This window comes from Mytilus edulis, chromosome 8 (assembly GCF_963676685.1).
Source record: "Mytilus edulis chromosome 8, xbMytEdul2.2, whole genome shotgun sequence".
Classification (NCBI taxonomy): domain Eukaryota; kingdom Metazoa; phylum Mollusca; class Bivalvia; order Mytilida; family Mytilidae; genus Mytilus; species Mytilus edulis.
Genome location: NC_092351.1, coordinates 21,001,998 through 21,024,855, shown reverse-complemented (window position 1 = coordinate 21,024,855; position 22,858 = coordinate 21,001,998). Strand labels below are relative to the sequence as shown.

General features: G+C 30.7%; 1 protein-coding gene across 4 annotated transcripts; it reads left to right on the top strand.

The window, feature by feature from the left end:
• The first annotated feature begins 1,897 nt into the window (after positions 1–1,897).
• On the top strand, positions 1,898–22,105 carry LOC139485061 (collagen alpha-1(I) chain-like). Of its 4 annotated transcripts, XM_071269175.1 has the most exons (26): positions 1,898–2,057; positions 3,701–3,878; positions 5,091–5,203; positions 6,608–6,745; positions 7,660–7,725; positions 9,026–9,061; positions 9,673–9,699; positions 9,969–9,995; positions 10,306–10,332; positions 10,672–10,689; positions 10,987–11,013; positions 11,320–11,346; positions 11,636–11,662; positions 11,930–11,956; positions 12,268–12,294; positions 12,616–12,642; positions 13,453–13,479; positions 13,791–13,817; positions 14,105–14,131; positions 14,768–14,794; positions 14,995–15,021; positions 18,172–18,198; positions 19,093–19,128; positions 19,856–19,873; positions 21,243–21,305; positions 22,025–22,105. In XM_071269175.1, exons 1-26 carry the CDS (start codon positions 1,991–1,993, stop codon positions 22,078–22,080), a joined length of 1,194 nt encoding a protein of 397 aa, XP_071125276.1. In that variant the 5' UTR covers positions 1,898–1,990; the 3' UTR covers positions 22,081–22,105. The 4 variants fall into 4 exon arrangements, with proteins under 4 accessions (XP_071125276.1, XP_071125277.1, XP_071125278.1 ...); XM_071269176.1 differs by lacking the exons at positions 14,105–14,131; positions 14,768–14,794; positions 14,995–15,021 and adding exons at positions 17,228–17,254; positions 17,470–17,496; XM_071269177.1 differs by lacking the exons at positions 18,172–18,198; positions 19,093–19,128; positions 19,856–19,873; positions 21,243–21,305; positions 22,025–22,105 and adding exons at positions 15,703–15,729; positions 16,131–16,157; positions 16,455–16,481; positions 16,793–16,845.
• The last annotated feature ends 753 nt before the right edge of the window (positions 22,106–22,858 follow it).

Sequence of the window (22,858 nt, the reverse complement as noted above, 5' to 3'; positions counted from 1 at the left end):
CGCCTCCGGGTGCGGGAATTTCTCGCTACATTGAAGACCTGTTGGTGACTTTCTGCTGTTGTTTTTTTTTATGGTCGGGTTGTTGTCTCTTTGGCACATTCCCCATTTACATTCTCAATTCTATTTTTTCAATTACAAGCTAAAAAAAAAAATTATTCAGTTCAGAGCTTTTTCATGTGAGTATCATCTGGATAGTGAAGTATAAAGAAAGATAAGAAGATGTATGACGAGTGCAGGTCACATTGTACAGCAGGTAAACAGTTATATTTTATTTTGCTTACATGTTGGCATTTGTAGAGAAAAGTATATACATTAACAACGTTTGGTGTCTTACATTGTACCCGGTCAGTAACCGTATCGGTGACTCTTTATTTTGACTAAAATAGACAGACGAATACACGATAGTAACTATGCAGACCCCTTTGTTTATGCGGTCTCATCGTCCATCGTGATACTAGAAAATACTTGTAAAATACCTGTGATTATTGCACATTTTGATATTGTTTAAATTACAGAAACAAACGTTTCTTACGGTGTTTATATTTCACAACTTGTTCGCTATGCCCGTGTCTGTTGTGACGTTTTTGATTTTAACGAACGCAACCTATGTATTACTGGTAAATTATTAAACCAGGGATATCGTTACCATAAATTACTTAAAACCTTTACTAAATTTTCCCATAGATATAAAGATTTGGTTTTGAAGTTTGGTTGTACCTGTAGAAAACTTATTTCAAACGGGATAGCACATCCTCATTTTTACGGAAATGTTGTTAACCGTGCCCGGAAATTTAGAAATGATCCATGTAAACTTGTCGCTCCTTTAAATAAACTTATTCTAAAAGGTTACCTATTCAACACTGTAATAAGATCATTGAATATTGTTTTTATTGGTATAAATATTGATTTTGTTATCAGTAAATTAAAAGCTAACTAAATATTACTAGTATGTCATATGCATATACATATTCATGGATCTACAATCTATCGATACCTGTAACTTGGCATTGCACAAGGTCATGTTTTATCTGGCTGTTTATGACGTCTTTATACTAAATCCATTGGATGTTGGATGTGTACGGATTGATATTTTAGTCTTAGATGCATGATTTTTTTATTAGTTGTTAATGGCTTTGAACTAGCTGTCAGATAACTGCGAGTACTCTCAGATCTGTTCATTGTGTCTTTTTGTGTCGGGATGTATAAGTACCGGGCCACGTCCACTTGTATGTTTGTCCATCTGATGAGTTAAACCTTTTTAAACTGATTTTTATAGTTCGTTCTTATGTTGTACTGTTATACCACTGTCCTAGGTTAGGGAGAGGGTTGGGATCCCGCTAACATGCTTAACCTCGCCACATTATTTATGTATGTGTCTGTCCCAAGTCAGAAGCCTGCAATTCAATGATTGTCGTTTGTTTATGTATTACATATTTGATTTTCATTCATTTTTTTTACATAAATAAGGCCGTTAGTTTTCTCGTTTGAATTGTTTTACATTGTCTTATCGGGGCCTTTTATAGCTGACTATGCGGTATGGTCTTTGCTCATTGTTGAAGACCGTACGGTGACCTATAGTTGTTAATGTCTGTGTCATTTTGGTCTTTTGTGGATAGTTGTCTCATTGGCAATCATACCACATCTTCTTTTTTTTTATATTAAGATGATTTTTCCAAACAAATACAATTGTGTTTCTGTCATATAATTTTAATTTAAACATTGCCTGAAATCGTTTTCACTTGAAAGTATATGCTATTTTTAAAAGAAACACCATCTGTTGGAAAGGTACATGTAATTACGTGTTTGTACAAATACGTGTTTATTAACCCACGGACATATCTTATTGGCTGATATGAGGACTAATGAAATGGCAATTGTTACGTGTCTAGCTAATTATGAGGTATAAAATTACCCACATCTTCTCGTGCGTTAAGCACAGATACTGTAAAATTCACTTTTAGTAAAATAACAACGAAAATAGAGTCAAGGCATGCATGCACCACTTTCACCGGTGATTTACGTTGCTTTAATAACCAGTCTATTGGATAATGTGATAGGTAAGGAAACTTTGCATTATGAAGTTAATTAGCTTAATATATAACAATGGAAAGGGTAAAGTAACGACTATTTAGATTAAAGATTGTAATTTTCATTATTAAACTCGGGCAAGTTCTCACCTCTTTCAGCTACAATTCCTGCAGACGTGATCCACAAAAACGTATGCGGTTAAATACATTTGTGTTGGCAGTATTCTGAAGATTTAGATAAGTAACCTAAAATTTCTCGATAATTGCAAAATAAGTGAAATCATAAGATCTAAAGAAACCCGTAAGGTGTATTTCGAAGTGTCTGCTTTCTACAGAGAATACAATAAAATAAGTGAGTTCTTTGAATGGCTTCATGTAGAAACGAGAAAATTTGACGACAATTTCCCGTTAAAAAATCACGACTTTTTAAAATGTAGATATCATTGAAAAAACTCCAAATTATCTCCCTTTGGTGCAAAAATGCCATTTTTGGCATTAAAATTGAAATATCTTTTGCATCTCATTTGGTACCTATATGTTTTATTATAATTTTCAAATAAGCTGTACACAATGTAAACTATTGTAAATTATGACCGATTTCTGTCATAAAGTTCTTTTTTTATTTCGATATTACCTCTTTTTCTCCAATTAGTTCAACAGAAAAAAAGTACCTTTACAAAAACGTATGCTTCTTTCAGAGGCAGATTGTGGGCGTAAATGAACGGTGACCCCATAAGAATATGTTTTATTTCAATCGTGCAATACTAACTGTGTATTAAAACAATCCCCGTCTACTAACCCTATCTGAAATATATGTACGATATCCACGAGTTTGCTTTCATATTCATAGAAATAAATACTAGAAAGTGGTAAGATGAACATTTGTTACAAGTCAGCCATCTGTATAATTGCATGAAATGCATAGGGTTAGTCTTATAAACGAATAATTAGTGTTGCATGTGCCACTGTCGAGTATGTCAGCGCTCAGCAATGTATTTCTTTTTACTTTTATGAATAAAACCAGTCCATTCATGGTTATTGTCGCTCTATGTATATGTACATTCAAAAGAGACTGCTAAATGTACAACATCGTTTATTGTTGTTCATTTCTATTGTATGTAATTTGTAATATGAGGATTGTGAAATAATATAAATGCACGCATTTCGTTCATGACTATTATATTATATCTCAGTGAATGAACAATACATTCCGACAGTCCTGCAAAATTACCTCGGTTGTAAATATTTCTACCCACACAACATATTTGATATTTAGGCATATGTCTCCTTCAACAATCGGGTCAAGGAAATGTGATCGAAAAGGTTATTTCATACAAGAATCAAACGCTGTAAATTGATTAATGTTTACGATAAAATGACCGAACGGGGTAACATAATTATTATCAATCCGGATCGGAAAACCGGAAACTTGGCAATAGATAACAGATAAAACAAAAGATGACGAAAAAATAATCTGTCGTTATCGTTGCAGTCATTCCCTTTTTATGTAGATTTACACCGGTTGATGTATCAATTCCATATTGTTTTCAGCATGCAATATTATTTCATGCCAGAATATTAAACAAAGTTTTTTTTAACAATATGCATACCATTGAGTTTCATATATTTTTGTTACAATTAATCATACTAAACTCTCCGTCTAATATTTCTAGAAAGTGCATGTACGTTTCCGTCATATTTAATTGGTGAATGGACTGATGTGACCAAAGGTCTAAGCATAACATTCCAGTCAACGACTCCAAATCTACTCGGATGGAAAATTCTTGTTACAGGCGAAGTTATGCAGGATCATAAGTGTATCAAGAGTACCGGGAACGTCTTTGTTTTTGAGTATGCATATTTATTAACTATTTTATAATACATTTCTTCTAACATAATTACGTAAGATTATAAAGGATATTTTGCTTCATAGTTGTTGTCTTTGATATTCTTGAATTGACAAACAAAAATAATTTCAGTTAACTGCTACTATAAAAATAGGAAGATGTAATATGATTGTCAATAAATTAACTATCAGGCAGAGACCAAAATTACGGAAATATAAGCGTGCAATGTTAAGCTGAGCAAGAGCAAGGTGTCTAATTTTGTTCCTTTCGAGTGTTAGGGGACAGGCTTATTGTTATAGACTTCTACCTTCATGTTTCTTTACAATTAACAACAATAATTCAGACTATAACAGCATCAATACGGATATTAGTAATAAGACTTTAACATTTATATAAGTAATTCTAACATGACGTCCTTCAAACGCTTTGAGTACACACCAGTGGTAAAATATGAATATATTGGTTGGGCTGTTCTGATTGTACTCCCACGTCATATGATTGTTTATGGATGGAGTACACGACGTCATAGAATGATAACGTAATAGTTTAAGCATTTTTCGGGAAAATGCACGCTTCTGATACCGAAAATCATCACCAGAATGAAACGTAAACAAACAATACTAAAATGTGGTATAAGCCCTTTTTATATACATAGAAGATATATAAGTAAATTATCATTAAAATTCATCCAAATCTATCTAAATATATTATTGTAAATAGTTTGAGCATGTCACTAAATCTGTTTGCTCCGTTCTTTACCGCCAATCTTAAAGTGGGTTAATTTATGGGAACGGCAAATATTTGCCTCCATCTAGTGCGCTTTGAACCAAAACAATTGCTATATTTGTCTTATCAGAATCGAAATAATTCATGGGGGCTTGAATATATCTAAATTTTACCACGGGTTGTCCCTTTATGCCGATATTTTACCCCTCGCTATCGCTCAGGGTAAAATATTTGTCATAAAGGGCCAACCCGTGGTAAAATAACGATATATTCAAGCCCCCATGAATTATTTCTTAATTATATGTTATTGTTTGGGGGCTTGAATATATCTAAATTTTACCACGGGTTGTCCCTTTATGCCGATATTTTACCCCTCGCTATCGTTCAGGGTAAAATATTTGTCATAAAGGGCCAACCCGTGGTAAAATAACGATATATTCAAGCCCCCATGAATTATTTCTTAATTATATGTTATTGTTTGTATTTCTAGAGGACGCTATTTTTGGATTGGTGATTCGAACGACTTTCAAAACCTAAACTACTATGTGTGTATGAAGATTACTAAGATAACTGATGATGTGCTATATTACTATCTCCTATCAGGTAAGACTATTCACTACACATGAAAACGAAATTCATCAATAGCCAAGCAATACATTCTGAATTTCAACATCTGGTATTTTGAACAGATATATCATGTAAAGGAGGGGTATTTGCAAAAAATACCAGTCGAGAGAATGTTAAGGGGAATTCATTCTCAAAACTGGTATTTTTCGCAAATACCCCTCAAGAACATGCTATATCTGTTTAATTACACCGAATGTTAATCTTCAAAAACGCATTGATGATCGTGACGTAGCAAGCGTCCAGTCGGATAGAGTAGTTTGGGCAAATACCACGGCAGAGAGGGTAAAAAAAGTCATATCCCCTTTTCATATACCCCGAAAACGTTAAAAATGAACGAAATTCATTTGATAGCAGTAAATTGGTGAAAAATACACTGGCTATCAACCAATCAAAACCCAGGATTCATACATAAGGTGTAATTAAGGTGCTATCATGAGCATCTAGTTACTCTTGTTACTATGGGTAGCTGTGCATTACAATGTTCTATTTACTTTATTTTATAATGTGAACCTTCGGTGATTAAAAGACAGAAAACAAGTGGTCAGATCCGGCTGTCCAAAGACTTGAAAATAACCATAGATACATTAGCTTCGTTTTCAACACTATAAGAATTGCGCTTGAATATTAGTTTATATGTGTTAGTAACGATATAAAGCAGTCCTTAATGTGTTTGGGGTATTTTATATTTCAAGTGCAATGTGAAACATTTGATTGAAATAATAATCAGACGACGCATTATTTTATTAGAAGACGTTGTCGAAGGCAAAGACTAATTCTAGTTTCTTTTAATTTTGTCCTGAAAGTCTATTGTGTATATCTGGCGTTTCACCAAATGAGAAAGTAAATATAATATAATATTAAATTGCAAAAGGAAGCCCTTTCCGCGTTGAAAATCACTAAAATTATAGCGTTAGCAATAAGTTATCATTTAAAAATCCACAATTTTGATGCTATAAGTTCCTAACTGACATTTTGTTGTACCATCAGCACGATCAGGGCTAAACAATAAAATAATATATGTTTTGGCTCATGTACATTTTGGTCTGCCTAGGAACAAGCCATTTATGTGTGTAGAACATATCCCTATGTCGATACCATATGCATGAACTTATTGTTTACAAAAGAGGCGAAAGATACCAAAGGGATATTATATATGTCGAACTAAATGTTAAACTGACGACGCAATGAGCTAAAAAAAGAAACGACAAACTTCAGTTTACAAAACACAACATATAAAACCAAAGATTGACCAACACGAATCTAGAGAGGCAGTATTTATTAACTAGATGTCATTGAATAAACCGTAATAACCTTGATTGTTAAATACATTTTATGTGTGGTCTACAACCATTACAACTAATCTACGAAAATTGATTTTAGATAAAAATCATATAGGAAACGATGAAAGAATTTACACACCGGTCCCAGTACCAGATGCCAATACTACTGCGACATGCGATTATTGTCAGTTTACCGAGACGATACCTGACGGCGATTTTAGGGAACTGAGAAAATCTGGTATGGCCTTATATATAAAAGTTATTATCAACAATTGCTACTCCATTTCATACACTTTGTGTGTTTAAGTCTGTACACCTCGAAAAGATTCACAGACATAGTTACATGTACATGTATATATAACGATGTGTTTCTGGTAACCCCTCTATACATCAATATTAAGATTCGTAAAACTAATCTACTAATTAAAGATAACTTTAATAATTTTTGGAGATAAATATGTAGACTTCCGCTGCAAACTGAATCAATGAGTTATGTATTAATTATATGAAATTCCTCTTCATACGGGATAGAGTTCATAGCTTAATTATTTATCACTTACCATAGTTTTGTGGAATGTAAGTACAAAAATCTAATAAATCTTGATATCTATACGTTGTTCTATCATTAAAATAAGCAGAATGGTCGCCATAGGAATTTTCTTTGTAGACGACAGGTAAAATAATAAGTAAACAGATATATGATGTAGTACTGTACATACTTTGTTCGTGTATTTTGCATTGGCACCTTTTTAACTTTAAAAATTATGAAAACATTTGGATTTTATAAGATTTGAATTCTAAGAGTTATACAACTAAAACTCCAAAAACAGCCAAAATTTTCAAAGGCTACATAAATAGTACTAGTGGATTCCAATTTTTTACAGCACTTAAAAATCACGTGAAGTGTGGTAATCCTGTATCCACTCCAATGGAGAAAAAATTAAAATTACAAGAAATATAACAAATTATCATTGTCTAAAAGGAATCGTTATATATAGTTAAATGATAAAAAATTGCAAAAACATAAAAGATTTTCTTTTGGCTAGTGTAGACTTTTGACCCGGACATAACAACTTATTGTCGAAATATCTTTAGTTCGATGTAAGAATATATTTATTTCTTAAGATATAATATTCTATATAATATTTTTAGGTACAGCTGAAACGTTAACCACTGATCCTCAACTCTGTCTGCCATGTAATTCAACCTGCGACTCAGGTAAGTTAATGGTGCCTAACGTTAACTTAGTCATTTACTCAAAATAAAACCATAAAAAGTAAGCATTTTGGTGTATCTAAATCACGTACTGGTCACCAAGGTAATAGGCGGCATTGAAAGATGATGTGTTAAGACTAAGCTATTGTTCATAGAGAGAATCTTCGAAACCACGTCATGATTAGAAATTTGTACGGGTTCCGCGGAACCCAGTGTCTCGCCAACTCTTGCTGTTAACAAATATGAGTGAAAACAATACCAAAAATTTCCCCCTCAATACTACCTTTTAATTGTAAGAAGCTTCTGTCCAAGTTTGGTAGTTTATGAATCTATAAAAGAACTTAGAATTCATGAACTTTGTATTTTGACCCTATTTTAATATTTCGATGTTTAAAAACATTCTGATTCTGAATTAGTTGAAATTTAACAAAAAGGAAAAACACAAGGTCTTTCAATTGTTGTCTTAACCTTAATTCTCTCCGCGTCAGAAGTCCCAAAACGCCTCCACGTGTTTTTCCACCCTTTTCTATCTTCTACCGCTGATCTAGCTACGTTCTAACTTGACCATCCTTGTTGGTTCTTTTCTCTCTGTATTGTTCTTCCCCGTGTAGTTTTTGTCCTTCCTCTAGTTCTTTTCCCTTCAGATGCCCATTGTAGTGCTACATAGCTGTTGCTGTCTCTTTCACGCCTTATTATGTCCTATCCATGTCCACCGTCTCCTTCTGATTTCACAACCGATATTTCTGGTGTTAGCAATTTCGTTTACTGTTTTGTTTGATGTTTTACTTGCCATCTTATATTTAGGATCTTTCTTAGGCATTGGTGTTCTACAGTATTTAGATTCTTTTCTTCAATGTTTGAAAGTTTCCATGTTTCGTATCCATACAATAATACAGGTCTTACTAACGATTTATATTCTAAATACACTTGCTGTTATAAACTGTTTTGCTGCTTAAGAAAAAAAATGTTAAAATATGTATATTAATTTATTTAAATGAAGAATTTCTAAATTGAGAATATCATTAGTAAATGTGTAGCCATTGCAGTTCAGCCATCATTTTCACAATCAATTTTGCGAAACATTTCGACTTAACATTTTATTTGTTACTGGTCCAGTTTGCATCAAAGTTTTAAAAGAACATTGTAATTATCTTTTTTATTCATTATGCAACCTTAAACGATCATCGTAATTGTGCAACTGTTGTTGGTGTTTAATGTGGAGTAAAAAAATGTTCTTCTAACTAATTAAAATTACTGTTTGCTTATACAATACACTACATTTAACTGTATTTTTTAATTATAGGAACAATAGGTGAAACGGGGGAAAAAGGAGATACAGGTAATAGATAAATGTATAAAATTTCTATACACAGGTTAAAAAAAAAAAAAGTAAAAAAAAAGAAACATCTATACACCTTATCCCGGCTGACCTCATAATCGGTCCGGTCGAACTATTAACGTCATACAACAATCACTTTTTTTCATTGTAACGTCATATATTTTGTATTATGACGTCAACATTTTACGGGAACCTGTGTGGTGTCGAGTAATGGCGGACAAAAAGCGATGAGACGTATAATTTTACAATTTATAAAGAGATTGTAAAACTTAATACAGCAAAGCTGTTTTAAATTGACAGAATTATTCAGTTCTTACTTTATTTCCTATAGATAGATCTTCTAAGCGACGACAAAATCGTTATCAATTTGAAATATTCAACCGCAGAGTATTGTTTCAAGTAATACTATAAATGCGATGTTTTAGTTTCTAATAAAGCCTGATTTTGTTGTATTACGTATGAATTTGATAATTAAATCTACAATAACACATTTATTCGATATGCAATTTGCCTCATATAGCAATGCTTTAAGAAATGTATTTATGATGCAGAATTATGAAAGCCCCTTGTAACATTTCATATCTTAAAACCAATTGTGTTTACAATTACAGGACCGACAGGACCAAAAGGAGATACTGGTAAGAGTTAAAGTATTCAAGTAAATATTATCTAAAAAGAATTGGTAATGATTGAAATAAATTGGATATAACATAAGTCAGCACATGTAAAAATGATTCATTATATTATTTTGAATTGGATAATTAAATTTACAGTTAAAACCACTTTTCTATCGTGAGCACTTCACCGCTGAAATTTACCCAAAATGTATTTATAATGTCCACTACAGTATTATGACATCCGCTTGTTACATTCCATATCTTAAAATCAATTGTGTTTGCAATTACAGGACTGACCGGACCAAAAGGAGATACTGGTAAGTGTTACAGGAGTCAAGTAAATAGTATTTTTAAAAGAATTGTGATAATTAAAACAAAATCGTGTCTTACATTGGTTGTCAAATTTGAGAATGATTCATAATACTGCATTGAATTTGGTAATAAAATCTGACTATAACATATATTATAGATGCGTGTTTCCTTACATACCAATATTTAAAGAAAGCATTATATCGGCGATTTCAAATCTGAAATAGACCCAAAATATATTTATTATGTCCCATGCAGTATTATGAAAGCCCCTTGTTACATGTTATATCTTAAAATCAATTGTGTTTACAATTACAGGACCGACAGGACCAAAAGGAGATACCGGTAAGCGTTTAATTAGTTAAGTAAATATTATTATTTTTAAATGGTTTTAAATAATGGTAATAATTGAAAATAAAATCAAGTCTAACATTATTCGTCAAACTAAACAATAATTCATTATATTATATTGAATTTGGTAATAAAATCTACAGGCAAACAAATATTCTAGATGCATTTATCCTGATATAGCAACTTTTCAAGAAAGCATTATTTTATTTATCTCGGCGACTTGACAGCTGAACTTTACCCAAAATTTATTAATAACGTCCCTTGTACATGTAGTAGTATGAAAGCACCTTGTTACATTTCATATCTTAAAATCAATTGTGTTTCTAATTACAGGAGCAAAAGGAGATACCGGTAAGAGTTAAAGTTTTCAAAAAAATACTTTTTTTTTAAATGGTGATAATTAAAAACATGTATCGTCAAATTTAAGAATGGTGTTCATTATATCATATTGAATTTGATGATGAAATTTACAGTCAAACACATATTCTAGATTCGTGTTTCCTGATACAGCAATGGTTTAAAGAAGCTTTCTCTCGGAGACCTCAAAGCTGAAATACACCCAAAATATATGTATAATGTCCCATGCAGTATTTAGTAAATCCTTTGTTACATTTCATATCGTAAATTCAATTGTGTTTATAATTACAGGACCGACTGGACCGAAAGGAGATACGGGTAAGAGTTAAAGTATTCAAGTAAAATGGTTTTTTTAAATGGTGATTATTAAAAAAAATCGTGTCTAACATTAGTCGTCAATTTAAGAATGATTCATTACATTATATTGGATTTGGTAACAAAATCTTCTATAAAACACACATTCAAGATGCATTTTGCCTTGGTAAGCAATGCTTCAGGAAAGCATTATCCGGGCGCCTTCAAAGCTGAAGTTTACCAAAAATATATAGATAATGAATCATGCAGTATTATAAAAGTCCTTTGTTACATTTCATATCTTAAAATCAATTGAGTTTACAATTGCAGGACTGACAGGAGCAAAAGGAGATACTGGTAAGTGTAAAAGTATTCAAGAAAATATTACTTTATAAAAAAAAGGGATTATTTAAAATTTTAAGAATGATTCATTAAATTATATTGATTTGAATTGAATAATAAAATCTACAGTAAAAAACAGTATCTATATGCGTTTTGCCGTATAAAGCAATGCTTCAAAAAATTATTATCTCGGCGACTTTACATCTGAATTTAACTAAAAATGTATTTATAATGTCCCATGCAGAATTATGAAAGCCCCTTGTTAAATTTCATATCGTCAAATCAATTGTGTTTACAATTACAGGACCGACAGGACCAAAAGGAGATACCGGTAAGAGTTAAAGTATTCAAGTAAATATAACTTTTATAAATGGTGATATTTAGAAATAATCGGGTCTTACATTAGTCGTCAAATTTAAGAATGATTCATTATATTATTTTGAATTGGATAATAAAAACTACAGTTGAAAGCATGTATCTATCGTAGGCACCTCACAGCTGAAATTTACCCAAAATGTATTTATAATGTCCACTACAGTATTATGAAATCCGCTTGTTACATTCCATATCTTAAAATCAATTGTGTTTGCAATTACAGGACTGACCGGACCAAAAGGAGATACTGGTAAGAGTTAAAGTATTCAAGTTAATAGTATTTTTAAAAGAATTGTTATCATTAAAACAAAATCGGGTCTTACATTGGTTGTCGAATTTAAGAATGCTTCATAATATTGCATTGAATTTGGTAATTAAATCTAGAGTATAACATATAGTCTAGATGCGTGTTTCCTTATATACCAATACTTCAAGAAAGCATTATATTGGCGATTTCAAATCTGCAATAGACCCTAAATGTATTTATAATGTTCTATGAAGTATTATGAAAGCCCCTTGTTACATGTCATATCTTAATATCAATTGTGTTTACACTTACAGGACCGACAGGACCAAAAGGAGATACTGGTAAGCGCTTTAAAAAAATATTATTTTTTTAAATGGTTTTTAAAAAATGGTAATAATTGTAAAAAAAAATCAGGTTTAACATACGTCGTCAAACTAAACAATAATTCATTATATTATATTGAATTTGGTAATAAAATCTACAGTTAAACACATATTGTAGATGCGTTTATCCAATTTTTCAAGAAAGCATTATGTTATTTATCTCGGCGACTTTACAGCTGAACTTTTATAACCAAAACGTATTAATAATGTCCCTTGTAGTAGTATGAAAACACCTTGTTACATTTTATATCTTAAAATCAATTGTGTTTACAATTGCAGGACTGACAGGAGCAAAAGGAGATACCGGTAAGAGTTAAAGTTTTTCAAGTAAATACTATTTTTTTAAATGGTGATAATTAAAAATACATATCGTCAAATTTAATAATGATTCATTATATCATATTGAATTTGATGATGAAATTTACACGGATTTGGCTATACTTTTTGGACCTTTTGAATTATAGCTCTTCATCTTTTATATAAGCTTTGGATTTCAAATATTATGGCCACGACGAGCATCACTGAAGAGACATGTATTGTCGAAATGCGCATCTGGTGCAAGAAAATTGGTACCGTTAATTTTATTACTACCACTGGGTCGATGCCTCTGCTGGTGGACTATTAGTCCCCGAGGGTATCACCACCCCAGTAGCCAGTACTTCGGTACTGGCATGAAAATACGGATTTTTTTGTGTTACTAAAATTTACTGTTACAAAATGATAGAAATTATTATAAATTAAGGAATGTATCTCTCTCATGCAAAGCTCTGGTTCCTATCACGGATTTGGCTATACTTTTTGGACCTTTTGGATTATAGCTCTTCATCTTTTATATTAGCTTTGGATTTCAAATATTTTGTCCACGAGCATCACTAAAGAGACATGTATTGTCGAAATGCGCATCTGGTGCAAGAAAATTGGTACTGTTAATTTTATTACAGTCAAAAACATATTCTAGATTCGTGTTTCCTGATACAGCAATGCTTCAAAGAAGCTTTCTCTCGGAGACCTCAAAGCTGAAATAGACCCAAAATGTATGTATTATGTCCCATTCAGTATTATGTAAGTCCTTTGTTACATTTCAAATCGTAAATTCAGTTGTGTTTACAATTACAGGACTGACAGGACCGACAGGAGACACTGGTAAGATTAAAAGTATTCAAGTAAATATTACTTAAACAAGAATCGGTATTAATTAAAATAAATCGGGTTTAACATTAGTCGTCACATTTAAAAATGAATCATTATATTATATTGAATTGGATAATAAAATCTACAGTAAAAAGCAGTATCTATATGCGTTTTGCCGTGAAAAGCAATGCTTCAAGAAATCATTATTTCGGCGACTCTACATCGGAATTTAACTAGAAATGTATGTATAATGTCCAATGCAGTATTATGAAGTCCCCTTGTCACATTTCATATCTTAAAACCAATTATGTTTACAATTACAGGACTGACAGGACCAAAAGGAGATACTGGTAAGTGTTAAAGTATTGAAGTAAATATTATTAAAAAGAATTGGTGATATTTAAAAAAAAAGGTCTTACATTTGTCTTTATATCATATTGGATTTGTAAATAAAATCTACAGTAGAACACATCTTCTACATGTATGTTTCCTAATAAAGCAATACTTCTAGAAAGCAAAATCTCGGAGAATTCTAATCTGAAATAGACCCAAAATTTATGTATAATGTCCCATGCAGTATTATGAAAGCCCCTTTTTACGTTTCATATCTTAAAATCAATTGTGTTCACTTTTACAGGACCGTCAGGACCAAAAGGAGATACTGGTGAGAGTTAAAGTATTCAAGTTAATATTATTGTAAAATGTTGAAAATGATTGTCAAACAAAAATTGGGTCTAGCGTCATTGTTAGATTAATGTTACACGTATGCTGTTATTTATATTTGTTGTTAACCATATTTCCAAAACCTGAAAACAACACGTGTAATAATGTCATGCATCTGAAGCACTTTTCTGGATTGACATATATCAGAAACGGACGCTCAAAGCCAAAACAATTGACATCAGAGGATGTATAAGTACCTCTCAAGGAAATTTCTTGTCAGCAATTTTCTAAAAGAGATTCCTTAAACAACAAGTAATATTGAATTTGATAATTAAGTCTACAGTAAAAAGTAAAATTACAAATTCAAAATACTAAACTCCTAGAAAAATTCAAAACAAAGTCCTTATCAAATGACATAATCAAAAGCTCAAACGTATCTACAGTAAAATTGTAAGTCTATTCTAGATGCGTTTTTACTTATATCGAATTGCTTCAAGAAAGCATTATCTCGACGACTTCACAGCTGAAAGTTAACCAAAATATATTTATAATGTACAATGTATAATATCCTATACAGTAATCTGAAGTCCCTTTGTTACATTTCATATCTTAAAATCAGTTGTTTTTACAATTACAGGACAGACAGGACCAAAAGGAGATACTGGTAAGAGATAAAGTATTGAAGTAAATAGTATTTTAAAATATCGGAAATTATTTTTAAAAAATTCGGGTCTAACATTAGTCGTTAAAAGGATTCATTATATTATTAGTATTATATTTTTTCACAAAGTTTAATGTATTAAGTGAAATAATTGCTTTTTGTTATGCTTTAGATCTTAAAAGCCAGTGTTATTTCATTTACAGGAGCAGCCGGGCGTAATGGCACTGCTGGTAAGAAATAAAGATATTCAAATTTTCATAATATTTTATTGAGTAAAAGATTAACAGACTTTTTCCGTCATCATAGATTAATTTTTAAGTCAGCAGAATGCATTATATGTTCCAAATAAATGGTACTTTAGTTCCTCAAAAAAGCTTGAATGTACCCTTTTAATATACCTCCAAGCTTGACATAGATTTTTACATATATTTTGTAATGTACCATGCAGTTTTTAATTGTATTATGTACTCGTTGTTGTTTTTATTTCTGATAAGGGCTGATTTCGTGATGTTACATATTCTAAAATCGGCTATGTTTTGATTTGCGGGAATACAAGGAGATCCTGGTGAGAAAGACTATTAGTCAATTTCATATCATTTTACAATTAAAAACCTTAATGTAACACGTATCGCTTATTTGTTCTTGTTGTTAATCATATAACCTGTCAAGGTGGTTTCTTATCAGATATTTTCTACAACAACGATTAATATTGAATTTCAAAAAATAAAATATACAGTAGAAAATCTTTTCAAGATGCGTTTATCCTTATATAGCAATGCTTCAAGAAAGTATTATCTCGGCGACTTTACAGCTGAAATTTACCTCAAATCTAAGTATAATGTCTCATACAGTATTATGAAAGTCCCTTTTTACATTTCATATCTTAAAATCAATTGTGTTTACTATTACAGGACCGTCAGGACCAAAAGGAGATACTGGTAAGAATAAAAGTAGTCAAGAAAATATTATTTCAAAATATTGAAAATTATTGTCCAAAAAAATTGGGTCGAGCGTCATTGTTACATTAATGTTACACGTATCCTGTTATTAATTTTTGTTTCTCAACATATTACACGTACCTGTCAAGGTAGTTTCTTTTTAGATATTTTCTAAAAAAAATCCTTGAACTACGATTAATATTGAATTTGATAATAACATCTACAGTAAAACATCTCTTTTAGATGCGTTTATTTTTATATAGCAATGCTTCAATAAAGCATTATCACGGCGTCTTCACAGCTGAAATTCACCAAATATGTATTTATAATGTGCCATGTAGTATTTTGAAAGCCCTTTGTTACATTTCATATCTTAAAATCAATTATGTTTATAATTGCAGGACTGACAGGAGCAAAAGGAGATACCGGTAAGAGTTTACGTTTTTCAAGTAAATACTATTTTTTAAAAATGGTGATAATTAAAAATATTTATCGTCAAATTTAATAATGATTCATTATATCATATTGAATCTGATGATGAAATTTCCAGTCAAAAACATATTCTAGATTCATGTTTCCTGATACAGCAATGCTTCAAAGAAGCTTTCTCTCGGAGACCATAAAGCTGAAATAGACCCAAAATGTATGTATAATGTCCCATGCAGTATTATGTAAATCCTTTGTTACATTTCATATCGTAAATTCAATTGTGTTTACAATTACAGGACTGACAGGACCGACAGGAGATACTGGTAAGAGTTAAAGTATTCAAGTAAATATAACGTAAACAAGAATTGGTAATAATTAAAATAAATCGGGTTTAACATTAGTCGTCACATTTAAAAATGATTCATTATATTATATTGAATTGGATAATAAAATCTACAGTAAAAACCAGTATCTATATGCGTTTTGCCGTGAAAAGCAATGCTTCAAGAAATCATTATCTCGGCGACTCTACATCTGAATCTTACTAAAAATATATTTATAATGTCCCATGCAGTATTATGTAAGTCCTTTGTTACATTTCAAATCGTAAATTCAATTGTGTTTACTTTTACAGGACTGACAGGACCAAACGGAGATACTGGTAAGAGTTAAAGTAGTCAAGTAAATATTATTTCAAAATATTGGAAATGATTGTCAAAAAAAAATTGAATCGAGCGTCATTGTTACATGAATGTAACATGTATCCTGTTATTAATTTTTGTTGTTCATCATATTACACGTACCTGTCAAGGTAATTTCTTATTAGATATTTTCTGAAAAATGATTCCTTTTTAAAACTACGATTAATATTGAATTTGACAATAACATCTACAGTAAAACATCTCTTTTAGATGCGTTTATTCTTATAAAGCAATGCTTCAATAAATCATTAGCACGGCGTCTTCACAGCTGAAATTTACCAAATATGTATTTATAATGTGCCATGTAGTATTTTGAAAGCCCTTTGTTACATTTCATATCTTAAAATGAATTGTGTTTACAATCACAGGACTGACAGGACCGAAAGGAGATAAAGGTAGGTGTTAAAGTAGTCACGTAAATATGATTTTAAAAAATTGGTGATAATTATAAAATAAATTTGGTCTTACTTTATTTGTTCAATTTAAGAATGATTCTTTATAACATAAAAGTTTTACTATTATATTTTCATAACCAGTTTGATGTATTAAGTAGGTAATTGATTTTCGTTATGCTTTAGATCTTAAAAGCCATTGTTTGTTTCATTTACAGGAGCAGCCGGACGTAATGGCACTGCTGGTAAGAATTTTTTTATTTAAATTTACATACTATTTAATTGAGAAAAAGATAAACAGACTTTTTCAGTCATCATAGATTAATTTTAAAGTCAGCAGAAAACATTATTTATGTGAAATAAAATGTACTTTAGTTCCTCAACAAAGCTTGAATGTACCCTTTTATTATACCTCAAAGCTTGACATAGATTATTACATATATTTTGTAATGTACCATGCAGTTTTTCATTGTATTATGTACTCGTTGTAGTTTTTATTTATGATAAAGGGTGATTCCGTAATGTAACATATTCTAAATCGGCTATGTTTTGATTTGCGAGATTACATGGAGATCCTGTTGAGAAAGAATATTAGTCAATTTCATATCATTTAACAATTAAAAACCTTAATGTAACATGTATCGCTTATTTGTTCTTGTTGTTAATCATATTACCTGTCAAGGTAGTTTCTAAAAAAAGATTCCTTCAACAACGATTAATATTGAAGTTGATAATAACATCTATAGTATAACACATATTCTAGAAACGTGTTTTCTTATATAGCAATGCTTTAAAGAAGCCCTCTCGCGGAGACTTCAAAGCTGAAATAGACCACAATGTATTCATAATGTCCCATGCAGCATTATGAAAGTCCCTTGTTATATTTCATAATTTAAAATCAATTGTGTTTACAATTACAGGACCAACAGGACCAAAAGGAGATACTGGTAAGAGTTTAAGTAGTCAAGTATAATACTAAATATTATTTTAAAATATCGGAAATGATTGTTACAAAATCCGTATTTAACATGTTGTTAAAAAGAAAGATTCATTAATATATTATAAAAAAAAAGTTATTGTATAATATTTTCATAACCAGTTTAATGTATCAAGTGTGAAACGATTGCTTTTCGTTATTTTTAAGATTGTAAAAGCTTCAGCAGAATGCATTATATATTAAAAAAAGATACTTTAATTCATCAAAAATGCTTAAACATTCCCAATAAATTTCCCCAAAGCTGTACATATAGGTTTCAAATTGGTAATCTGCCATGCAGTTTTTGATTGTATTATGTATTCATTTTAGAATAGATTTAAAGGCATAAGCATTCGTTTATTAATTTTTTTTGTAGGAAAAGATGGTAAGTATACTAAGTTTCAACATTTTAAAACTATGCATTTCAACAAAAATAAATACAACTTAAGATAAGGTTGAGAAGCAGAACAAGAATAGTTTGCAAATCTGATTCTACACACGTGTCAATACTGCATTTGAATAGTCACGTTTGCAGTTTTTAAGGCAAATTAGATATTACATGCAGTAAATAACACAATGTCATTAATTTATATTGGCTTTCAAGAAATGGCAAATACGAATGTTTATTTGATAAAAGCTATCTTTTTCAATACCAAAACCGAACGTAAGACACAGTAATTAATCTAACCAAATATAAGATGTAATTGTATGTTAATTTGACTGTAAGGTTATATAATTAGAACATTTAAAAAAAAAATATACACATTGATTCGTTTATGAATTAAAAAGAAAAAATCAAACTTCTACATATAAAGCTTGTTACATTTGTGTATGGATACATGTATATTCTGTATTGTGTTAACAGGTCACATGGGAATGAAAGGAGACAAAGGAGATACAGGTAAGACATAGAATTATCAAGTTTATATAATCTACGTTTGAAGAAAAAAAAAGTTAGACACAGTGAGGGATTAATTCTAATATAACACGAAAATCATTTGCACATACAAAGCTTGTGAAACCTCTCTAACGATATATTTTGTGTTTTACAGGTTACATTCTCAATTATAAAATACTTGCAATACATGCGAAATATTTCGTTTCTACGTTTGGTCAACACGTACCACATGTTCTTGTCATGCTTCTACAAACTATTAAAATTTAAAAAAAAAAACAGTTGCAATTGGAGTTGTATCTGGCTATTTCCATAATCTGCACACATTCTCCAATCAAACGTGGTAATGACACTTTATGGTATGCATGAAAAGGGAGACCCATGTACGATTAAATTATCAGTATGTGAATAATCCTACATCATTTAAACCTTTTTAATTGTCATCCGTGGCTGTTAAAGGCGAGTTATCTTACGTAAATACAAATTCTTATTCCAAGATTTTTACTGTCTAGATAGACATTACTACCGTTGTGTTGAAACTTTCCGTAATACACTCACCAATTCTGTTTTCATCTATTTCTTTAAATGTATGCTGTGTCATGCAATATTTAGATGTTTAATAAATGCTAGTCTTCCGAAGGCATACTGGATATTTTACGGAGGGGACCAACCTAAATAAATGCGGACTCTGTTATCCTTTATAATTTAAATTCGACTACGATTTTAATTACAGGAATGAAAGGAGATTCTGGTGAGAATTATTTTTAGTCAAGTTGATATTAACAAGCTTACCTACAAATGTAAAACACATCTTATTGTCCACCATTGTTATTTTACGTTTTACTGTAATAAGGAGTGAATGACAAGAATTTGCGTGACATATGTGCTTGTCAACTCACGTTTTTTCCCAATGTGTTGTGTTGTAAAAGATTTTTTATAATAGTTAAATTTCAAATTGAAATTGAAACAAAAAAATGAGCAAACACGGTCTACTAAGGCTGTTACGATACGTTCATTCATTGCTATTTCAGAAATTTAGTGGAATAGAGAAGTAAACAACTAGGTATCTTTATGAAAAATATGTCTGTAAACTCATGTGAATTATCCCTTTGTTTTGTAGGTAAAGATGGTAAGTAGTATGATTTCAAATATCAATTGAAAACAGTAAAACTTGAATAAGTGAACAAACAAAATTTACTGATATGCATTAAACGCAGAGAAAACATGGTCTTCAAAATCAGACCCTGCATCATTGATGCCGGAAAATAACACTGTATAAGTTGATTGTTTTCGAAACGCTTCTCTTAAGTTAACCTTCAAGAAGAACGATTACTTGAAATATTTGAAAGCCAGTCATGTGAACATATGTTTCTATGAAATAAATGCTGATGTGGTTAAGCAGTGAATAACAGTTTTTCTGCAATATTTAACAGGTTAGGTGTTGATTTTTTTTATATGAGTTTTCGTGTAATATAAATATATCTTTAAATAGTTTTTGAATATTAGAATATCTATTTATGGGCTAAATTAAAATGCATCCGTCGTTTCGGCAATAAGCCTTTGTTTATTCTTTTTATCCTTGTTTTGTAGGAAAATATTATAAGTAGTAAAAGTTTCAACCTTTTAAAATCTTTCATTTCAAACAGTGAAAAGCTATTAGAAAACGGAATAGGGCTGATTCGAGGATTAAGAACGGTTTACAAACTTGACCCAACATACGTGTTAATTTAATTTTCCATTTTACTAGTCCTGTTTAAAGTTTATAATGCATAACCATGCATTGCATGTAGTAAATTAAACACTGTCATATGCCGTTAGTTTATATCGCTTTTCAAAAAATGGCAAATATGGTTGTTTATTAGATATACACTATCACTATCATTGCCGAAACGTCATTTAAACACAGCAGTGAATCTGGCCAAACATAAAACTGAAGATATTGTTGATGTAAAATAAACAGTTACACGAACAAGTAGTCTTGTTCTTTGAAAGGTGAAAGGGAAAAAATAAAACATTTATTAACCTTCATTATGAATGTAATGAAAATGTATATTATGTAAAAAGCAATAAAAAAGGAGGTAAACTTGAATGGGTATTAAAATTATCTCAATTTTTTTCAGGGATATTTGATGTACGTGTTCATTTGTATGTGGAGAAAGGCAGACTAAGAATAGGCAGAATTGGTAAATAACTTATAATTCTTCCAAACCTTTGATACATTTACAAAAGCTTACGCGTATACACCAATCATTATGAATGGTATTCAACCAATGTAATTATTTATTATACTAGACACATTTAATCAAAGAGTGTAAGAGACATTTATATGTATCTCAAATTATTTCAGCGTTCAGCAATCATTACCAGGATTTTGATATATGATACATTTAAAGATCACAATATAAAACTTGTCGTCGGATAACTGTAGTGAACGTTACAAAGAAATCTATATATATCATTCATACATGGGTAGGGGTTACATTTGCCTTAATCTTTATACTGAATGTAAGCGAGTTGTGAAATATCATCAAATATTTTGCATATCCATGTTGAAATGAGCATAGAACATGAATGGATATAATTATTACGATTTTAATAGGACGATTTAGATTTTTTGTTTTTCCAAGCAGACCTGTAACAGGTATAAAACATGCAATTGATTTGATAAAGTTAAAACGTAAAAAATATCAATCATTGCACGATAAAAAAAAAAAGAACAGATACCTGTTAACTTACAATTTGGGAGAGAGAAAAAATTGTAGCAAAAATATAGAACACAATTGTCGAATTGTATTTCCTGCGTTGTTCAAAACGTGTATTTTGATAGATTTACATTTTTATGTTTTTGAATTTTTAATTTTGTGGTCTCAATCATATCTTATCTCATTTTCTTTTTTTGCAGGAAAATACAAAATAAAGAAAGCTGTGAAAAATTATATGTACGGACATTATTACTAATAAAAGTACCGTAATATCATAGAAATAGTGTGTTGTTTTTTTAATCACAGATTGATACACAAAGTTTATAGGAATACGTGATTATTTGATTGCTGTTTGCTTAATTTCCAGTGGCAATATTTCACATATGTTCATACTTGCAAGAAAAGAATAAGACGCGCAACCAATTATACAAGTATTGACTTTAAAAAAACCCATCTGTTATCCACTTACAAAGCTGCAAATAACCAAAACTAAGTGTGACATGCAGATAAAATAACCAAGTTCACAGAGTAAGACTTCACATTTAAATGTTCTTATAACAAAAAGTATCGATAAGATAATGTTGATAGAACTCAGTTTTTATTATTAATAATCATATGATTCATTCCAAACTAAATATAAGAAGATGTGGTATGAGTGCTTATGAGACAACACTCCATCCAAGTGTGGTATGGGTAATTCAAAATATGAGGGTACACATCAATGTTACTTAATGTACACATCGTGGGTTAACACAGACCGTGTAATCGACAACTGATTGAAATTATTTTATTGTATCAATAAAAGTAGGCGAAATAAACCTCAACAAAAATCTACAGAAAACCTCATGTGTATAAAAAAAGCAAAATTATGTACAAAAATCACAGACGACTTTAAATAGGACTGAAACGCTTTAGTGTTATATCAAAAGACATTCTAGAACGTACCTGACATTTGACGTCGTAATTAGAATTCGCTTTATCAATGAGTGATGTAACCGTCAAAGCATAAATCCGTACAAATTATCTCCGTGCAT